General features: G+C 36.0%; 1 protein-coding gene across 1 annotated transcript; it reads left to right on the forward strand.

The window, feature by feature from the left end:
• Positions 1 to 4,811: 4,811 nt before the first annotated feature.
• Positions 4,812 to 8,125, forward strand: LOC106297015 (polyadenylate-binding protein-interacting protein 9-like). Its single transcript, XM_013733295.1, has 10 exons — positions 4,812 to 5,423; positions 5,532 to 5,642; positions 5,725 to 5,769; positions 6,755 to 6,827; positions 6,910 to 7,022; positions 7,116 to 7,175; positions 7,257 to 7,304; positions 7,412 to 7,480; positions 7,685 to 7,746; positions 7,828 to 8,125. The coding sequence occupies exons 1-10, from the start codon at positions 5,022 to 5,024 to the stop codon at positions 7,886 to 7,888; spliced, it is 1,044 nt and encodes a 347-aa protein (XP_013588749.1). The 5' UTR covers positions 4,812 to 5,021; the 3' UTR covers positions 7,889 to 8,125.
• Positions 8,126 to 9,095: the final 970 nt, after the last annotated feature.

Raw genomic sequence — 9,095 nt, forward strand, 5'->3', positions numbered from 1 at the left:
TAGGCACCTTAGGTACAACCATGTTTATGGTTTCCTCATCCACGACCGTAGCTTTTAAGTTTGTCCACCTTAGGATCGACCATGTCTAGGATTCCCTCGTCCACGGATTCATTAGCACCTTTCTTTAATATCCAAGGGATCTTATCTTTGGAACTTATTGGTCTACCACGTTTCAAACGTGCCTTAGACTCAGTAGCAACTTGATTGTGTCCTTCTTGAACATCAATTCGAATTTGGTGCATTTACAGCTGGTATATATGACTTAGTCATTCTATTCGGGTCAGTAACGGAATCTGGCAATTGTTTAAGCTAGCTTTTGTATAATCTTTTGGACTTCTAAATGTCATTCTTAAGTCCGAGGATCTTGCCAATATAAGGATGTATGATTCCATGTAATTTCTTTTACTCTTTTACCAGCTTATTACTTTCTCCCCCTAATCCGTGTACCTGACCTCAAACTGATCACCCATATTTGGCTCAAGGTAACTAATAATCGTGGGAGAATCATATCCAACATATATCTCCATCCTCCTTTGAGGTCCCATCTTAGTTCTCTGTGGTGGAGTAATTTGTATATAGACGGCACATCCAAATGTCTTACGATGAGATATTTCTGGCTCTTGACCCGTTATCTAATCGATGGGGAATATCTATTCTCACTAAATGGCCTGATGCGTATTAACTTAGATGCATGTAAATTTCGTGTGGCCCAAGCTGTGACTGGGAGTTTTGACCTCATAAGTAATGGTCTAGCAATCAGCTGTATGTGTTTAATAAAAAATTTCGGCCAAGCCGTACTTGGTATGGACATGTATCACGGAATTGTCCACACTTACCCCCATGGACATACCATAATCATTTAAACGCTTGAGACATTTATTCACCAGTTTATTATTTACTTAGTCTCTTTGACTGGTGATGGCCTATCAATGAGTTTTCCTTGTGTACATGCTACACACGTGAGAGTCTTTGGGATAACTCTTTCTTTCTTTCAATGTGTGCCCATTTGTATATCAATTTTGCATCATGTTTGAACCAGGATAGCCAATCTGGTTATGCCATAAAGTGAATATTTTTCGCAGGCATTTAGCCTCTATCATCCTGATCTTGGCATAGTAAAGACCAATAAAGGTATAGTTTCGACCATTTTTCTATGGTCTTGGGCGAATTTTATATATCTAAAAGGAACTTTTTATTTCTTTTGCCCATTGTTTCAATATGGAAACCACTCTTATATCTTTTAAACTCAATGGGTTTCTATGAGTGAATATAAATCATTAAATTTCTTTAGTCTGGTTGTAGCTTACCATGAGAATAGCTATACCCGCAACTATATTTCTTATAAACTTATATATTTGAAAAAATCATTCATTCCTTTTATTAAGTTCGGAGCAAACAAAGCAATAAAATAAATTCAAAGTGATAAAACAAAGCAAGTATAAAAGCAAAACAAACACAGAAGTCGAAATCAACATTATTCTTTTAGGCAATCAGGAATTTCATATTCCGTAGGATCATCTCTTTCAAGATCAAAATCATCTTTACCATCTTTATATACCAAGTGGGCTTCAAGATTCTTCCCTTTCAGACTCTCTTGATAGAGGTCACAAAGATGTTTGGGAGTCCTACATAGCCCAATGGTTCCCCATTCCACATCTATGGCATACTGATTTGGTCGAGCTTTGTGGTTTAAAGGATATACCACGGTCTCTGCCTCGACCATGGTATCAAGTTAGGTTGATACCCACGGCCTTTGCCATAGTGGTTCCCACGGCCAAATGTATAATAGTGGCCATGACCACGTCATTTCTACCCTCCACGGTCATGGCCGTGTGGTCTATCATCCTGGACGTGGTTAGATTCTTTGGATTCTTTCTTTTCCTTTACGGCCTTATTGGCTTCAGGTAATGGGGTTGATCCAGGAGGTCTCAATTCATTGTTTCTCATCAGTATTGGAGGCTTAGCTAGCAATAGACTCATCCATGGACTTGTAGTCCTGGATTATGAGATTCCTCCATAACTTTTGGTAATAACACCTTTCTTTGGTGATCATATCTCGATTTGAATTTTGTCCAAAGGTCTAGAGGATTCTCAATTGTCAAATACTGATCTTTGAGACTCTCAATAAGATGATGGCGAATAATTAATATTATCTTGTATCAATCTTTCTCATTTGCATTATTGCCTTCTATGATCATTCACCAAGTCTTTTTGACTTAGGATAATCTTTGTATCCAATGCCCACTGTAAATAAATATCTCCAGAGAGATTTAGGGCAGTAAAATCAAGGTTGATTTTCGACATCTCAAATCATATATCACTCAATATTTAGGCATTCAATCAATCAGTCAAATTCTAGCAAGTCTCAGCAATACTATTTCTATGTGCTCATAATATTATGGTTTCAATTTCTAGCAAGTCTCAGCAATACTATTTCTATGTGCTCATAATATTATGGTTTATCAAGACTAGCAAAAACAAATTCAATTAATCGCTCAATCAGTTTCAAGGCTGATTTTAACAATACTAGAATATAGATTTCAAGCATGAATTTGAGTGAATCAGTTTCATGGCTGATTGGTATTTAGCATAAACCGTGTGTAAATAATCTATCTTGTATCCGAATTTATTAAACCTCAAAAACATATAATAAGATCAATCAATTTAATAGAACTCATAAGCATAATGAATTTAGGGTTTCAAGTTTCAGATATGAGGATTAAGGTTAGGACTAAAAGTAGGTTTTCATGTTTTCTAATCAGATCAATCAATAAAATCGAACCTAGCATACAATCTTAAACCTCAAGACATTAGATTTAATCATGAATCTATCAACCTATCGGATTATATAAGCAAAGCAAGCTAGCAACCTAGCGGATTCAATCAATGCGTTAACAGGCTGGTCGGTTTAATCAATTTTAAATCAGATGAACAATTAACCAAGTAGGATGAGAAAATAAATATATCAATCCTAACTGTGATCAAAGCATTAATAAAAACATGCAGGTCGGATTTAATCAAGACTTAAACAAATCATAATTATTAAACTAGCAGGATGAGAATAATAAATCTAGCAACTTAACTGTCAACCATTTCTAGCAACATAGCATCAGATTCAATTAGATTTAAAACCTCAATGATCAAAACCGAAACAGTTTTGATTTCAAAAATATTCGATTACGGTTTTAATATGTGATTTGATAATTGTAGTATAATTAATTCTGATACTTACATTATTTAGGGTTTATAGATATAGGGTTAGGGTTTATCGGATTTTAACTTGTAAAATCCGATTTGAGGTTTTAATCATGTAAGAACATGATTTAGGATTTAGGGTATTGAACTTTAGAGCTTCGATTTACTCATTAGGGTTTGATCTATTATCCTATGGCTTTTATCATAAAGATTAGGTTTTATGGTTTCAATCTTTATCAAACAATCCAAATTCGATTCATATGTTCTTAGATTTCGAATTACCTTTTAGCTTAGTTGATTGTTGAAACCGGACCACCAAAGAATGAACCTCGAGCTGGACTGGACGCGAGCTGACTGCGAACGGATTGAGGCTGAGGTTGCGAGCGGGTGATCGGGGACGCGAGCGGCTGATCGGGGACGCGAGCTGTTTGCTGTCGGATCGCGAACGGCTTGATCGTCTGGTGCGAAGGGACGCTTGCTGTCCGGGAACGCGAGCTGTCCTGGATGGTAGCTGAGGCTGAGTTCGTCTAGGATCAGGAACGCCTTGGGCTGGAGCTGATCGGGGACGTGAGCTGGAACAAGAGACGCGATCGGATGATTAGGGTTCGTCGGGTCGCGGCTAAGTTTAGGGTTTTGCGATTTTGGTTTTGGCTCAGGGTGTTTAGAGTTTCGTGCTGATAACGTGTTGTAAACTTAAGGATTTAAAATCTGTAAGTTTTTATTATTTTTCATAACATAAAGTGCCCTTATATATGGGAATTACAAAGAGATAAATAGAAAGATACAAATATGGAAAGTATACAAATACAAGTAAAAAGAAACTATGGTTTGATGTATCTCCTCGCCGCCTTTCTCTCTTCTTTTACTGCGTCCGCCTCTCTCTCTCTATAGGTATTGGGCCGGCTTATGAACCGCACCGGTTATGGACATCCATCATATGGTTTATAACACTTTTTCTTTTTGGAAAGTGTTTACTTGAAAAATCATTTAATGTTAAAACTACATAAAGCTTTTTATATTCACGACGAAGACTGTGGGTTCAGTTGTTGAATCATAAAATTATTTGTTCAAAAATCCATAATCGCCGAGATTTCAGAATCCTATACATATAATATTTTTTTTAGAAAATTAAGTTTAAATATATAAAAATCCTAACAAAACCCAAAGATTTATGCAGCAGTAGCAGCAGTAGCAGCAGGAAACGGACTTATTAGTTATTTAACGAGTCTATTTTTCTGGTCAACTATTTAACGAGTCTATATGAAAAACTTATTTGGAATGTCCATTTTCTTTTAACGTCCATTTTCTCACTTTATATGGTTCTTTATACAGTAAAATATCAAATTTACTTGACTCGGCTTACTTTGAAATGTCAAACAATACTAACTGAGACATTATAAAAATAAAAAAAAGAACGAAATAGAGGTATGCAAGGATATAAAATATATCGCTTAACAACAAAAATAAACCTTTTATTTTTCACTATTATGAAATTTAACGTCTGAAAATGCCAAAATAGATAGCGGCCAAAACGGAAGCATCATTCCTTTCTTTTACTTCATCTCCTCATTTCGCTCATCACCATAACTACGTACGCAACACAACAGAGAAAGCTCTTTGTGATCGCAAACTCTTTTTTTTTCCAATGACCTGATCATTACATTTTTTCACTCAACTCCTGTTTATATACAATATATCAACAAGATCAATCACACGTTTTTCGGATTTTACTCATCATCTTTGATCAACTATTTGCATTTTACGAAAAGGGGAGAGCTTACTCTTCCTTGTTTTTGATTCGAATAAGTCTTGTCCATTCTGATCCAATGGCTGCGATCACTGAGAATGATCCAATGGCTGTGATCACTGAGAATGTACACACTGAGAAGCACATTGATGTTGCCAAAGATGTTCATGAAATTTGTGTCAAAAGCGATAGCGAAAAGACCATTGGTGATGGAATTGAGAAAATCGCGATCACGAGTTCCAAAAAGGAGTCTGAGCTCAAACCTGAATCCGAGTTAGATATGAAGAATATTGTAGCGATGTTCAAGAAACTGAACCCTTTGGCAAAGGAGTTTTTCCCTTCTTACCACAACAACACCAAGAAAAACAATAATACTGGGAAAGACAATCAAATTATGCCGGCTGACGATTTCGTGGCTAAAAAGAATCAATCCGGTGAAGAATTTGATCATGATCTCAAGAAGGATGACAATAACCGGAAGGTATGATTGATCAGATAATTTACATGTGACTTTTTTTGTTATTGTAAAGCCTAACTTTGATTGAATGGGTTTTGCTTGTGTTAAATTTGATTATGTCTGTGACTACAGCGAAGAAACGGTTACAGCCAAGGGAGGAGGAGGTTAAATGGAAGAATTTCTAAGGCTGAGAGAGAGGATAGTATTAGAAGAACAGTATATGTTTCTGACATTGACCAGAGTGTAAGTTTGTTACAGTCTTTTAAAGGTTCTTGTGAGAATTAAAGTTAGGAAAAATGTAACACAACTGTGCCTTGTGATTTAGGTGACTGAGGAGGGTCTTGCTGGCTTGTTTAGTAACTGTGGACAAGTAAGATGATCCTTAAGCTTTTCAATACTTATAAACAGGGGCGAATGCACGTTCATTGGTACGGGGTCACGTGCCCCTACTAATTTTTTAAATATTTTGCGTCATACCTTACCAATATGAGCAACCTAGCTCAGTGGCTTGTAGTTCCCCCAATATGTATTGGAGCAAGGATCTATTCTCCACATTACCAAATTCTAGTTTACCCATTTCCTCTTATTTCTTCTTTTTACTTTTTATTTTCGTGTTAATCTCATTTGATATTATAACAAAATTTAAAGACAGCATATTTCCTACATTTAATTTATTACTAATTTCATCTGTATATTTTTTTCCTTACATCATATGTTTGTCTTTCTAACTAATTATATTTTTTGTTGGTAAACTAATTATCTTCTTTTACAGTTTATTTAAGCAATTTACCTTGCTCACATATATATAACATTTATTTTACATCATTAGTTATAAATCACTTTATACTTTTCGATAAACTATTTAGACAATAAGACACCTAAATTAATTTTTGAAAAAAATAAATATTAAAATCAAAATTTTAAAATCCAAAATAGTTTAAGATTAGTTTTGTTTATAGTATACTGGTACCAAATTTAAATATAGTATAATACTTTAAACTTAATTTTTATTAGTTATTTTTATTGTATATTAATATATATAATATTGATAAAAAATAATTAATTTATAAATATATAGTGCCCCCGATCAAAAATATTTCTGGATCCGCCACTGCTTATAAATATCTTAATCCTTTTTATGGATCCTGGACAATGTGACTAAATAAGACAATGTTTTCGGATGTTTAGGCCAATTTTTTCTTAAGCCTAAGCCGATTAAAAAAAACAATCCTTAAGAAAGATGGCCCTGCTGAGTTCTTAAGCCTAAAATCTTTAGGCCAATTTTTTCTTAAGCCTATACCGATTTTTAGAACACTAATGTTTGTGAAGTAACACTGAGTTCTTGTTATGTGAAGGTTGTTGACTGTCGAATTTGTGGGGATCCACATTCAGTTCTTCGATTTGCATTTGTCGAGTTTGCTGATGACCGTAAGTTTGGCTGATGGATTCTTGAAATGCTTTAACAAAGAAATTCCATGTCCATTGTTTTGACCCATGGTTGGCATTACAGAGGGTGCAAGGGAAGCATTAAGGCTTGGTGGAACGATGCTTGGGTACTACCCGGTGAGGGTTTTACCCTCCAAAACTGCTATTCTTCCAGTCAATCCCACATTTCTTCCCAGGGTAAGCTCAAGTGTTCCTCAGAATATCCATTAAATTAATTTTGGTTTGAGTTTTGAAGTTGGTTTGATATGTACTATGTTGGTGTTTATTTAGTCAGAGGATGAAAGGGAGATGTGTTCAAGGACAATCTATTGCACAAATATCGACAAAAAGGTAAGCGCTGAACAATCTACTAACATATTTTATGGGTAGTATCTCCTGGTTTCAGCTTTTTTGTTCTTCTTACTACTTCAGGTTTCTCAAGCTGATGTGAGAAACTTTTTTGAGTCGGCATGTGGTGAGGTCAGAACAGAACCTAGACCTGCCTGATCTTCTCTGTGTCCCCCTCTCTCCTAAGTTCTTAGTTAACTTGAAGTGTGTGATTCTTAAGTTGGTTTATAATAATGCAGGTAACTCGCCTAAGGCTTCTTGGCGATCAACTGCATTCAACTCGCATAGCTTTTGTTGAATTTGCTCTGGTGAGCTCTTCAGCTATTCACTCAAGGAAAAAATTTCTCCGTGAATGTATCTATAGTTTTCTTTTGCTCATCTTACCGATAACCAAAAGTTTCTTGAGCGTAATGTTTAATTTGTAAAACTACCATGCATGCCATGCGCTGACAAAAAAAAATAAACCATGCATGCCATGCAGACTGAAAACCTTTTATTTTCTAAATGAACAGGCAGATATAGCACTTAGGGCGCTCAGTTGCAGCGGGATGGTCGTTGGATCCCAACCTATTAGGTAATTTCATCCTGAATTGAAGCTTCTTATTCTGAACATCTCATTTGGATCAACATTTGTCTTTGTTTTTTTCATTTTCAGGGTAAGTCCTTCAAAGACACCGGTGAGGCCACAAATCACTCAACCACCTTCCACAAACTAGAGAGAGACCTGACATTTCATTTATTTCAGTAATCTTTTTTGTTTTCTGGTTTTCGTTATCTTTTACTCTTTAGAACAGTTATCTCCAGTTATGTTAGTAGCTGGAAACACTATGATCCTGCTTCTGTCTTTGGAGATCTTATTAGTCTCTCTGTCTTTTCGACTGAGATACTTTCATCTGTTTCATCATCTTTCCTGTATTGGAATTTTGGAGCTTTTGCTTTTGAAAGTTGTTGGCTTTTCACAATTGACTGTTTTTTGTTCTTTGTTTTGTTCAACGTCATATCAAAAGTTCTGAAAGAATGAATTAACCGTGTGAAACAAGCTAGGTCTTTAGGGTTGTGTTTATATATATAAAATAATGTTTCCTCAAGAGAAAATTATTAGCGAAGCTGGGTCTCTAGCCCATGAGCAACTAAAGCCCACATTCTCCAACGGTAACTTGCCCCCAAAGCAGACCAAAAAGCAACACAAAGGACAGTCGTACGGTTCATGTAATCAAGACACGGAACAGGTTTTCAGTGCTAAGCGATAAGGAATGAGCTGGAAGAGAATATCTACAGGATATTCCTTTAGGTTAAGAAGTGTGTCCAGTTGTGGTATCTTGTATATAAGAGTCCAAAATGTAGATCTCAAAACTTATGAATGAAAGTATGAATCTTTAGAGTTCTTTGTTCATCACTTACCAAAGTTATCTTCTATCTTGCTTCTGCTTTTATGGTATCATAGCCATGGCGGCTCAAACCCCTTCTGATGCATTCGCTCCTGCAACTTCGTCTATCACTCAGGTCGTCACTCTCAAACTAAGCGACACCAACTACCTCTCCTGTAAACTTCAATTTGAGCAGTTTCTCAACAGTCAGCTACTGCTTGGCTATGTCACGGGAGCTCTCACTCGCCCTGCTTGATATATGGTGTTTTTCACTCTCTCAGTATTATTCAAAAAAAAAAATTATTTATATACAGTATGCTTTTATATATTTTATGATGGAGATGGGGAAGGTAACTTCGGAAGATACACGCCACTGGGAAGGGTTGAGCAAGGAGTTGGTACCGATTTTTGAGGAATAAGAAAAGAAGTCAAGAGCTGGAGAACAGTCATATGATTGACCCGAAGTGGAGAACAACCAAATCCGTGAAGCAGAACCGAGTAAGGGTTGTGGACATCAATAGATCCATCCTCTCTTGCTATTTTGCGCGATATCCTG

Source organism: Brassica oleracea, chromosome C1 (assembly GCF_000695525.1).
Source record: "Brassica oleracea var. oleracea cultivar TO1000 chromosome C1, BOL, whole genome shotgun sequence".
Classification (NCBI taxonomy): domain Eukaryota; kingdom Viridiplantae; phylum Streptophyta; class Magnoliopsida; order Brassicales; family Brassicaceae; genus Brassica; species Brassica oleracea.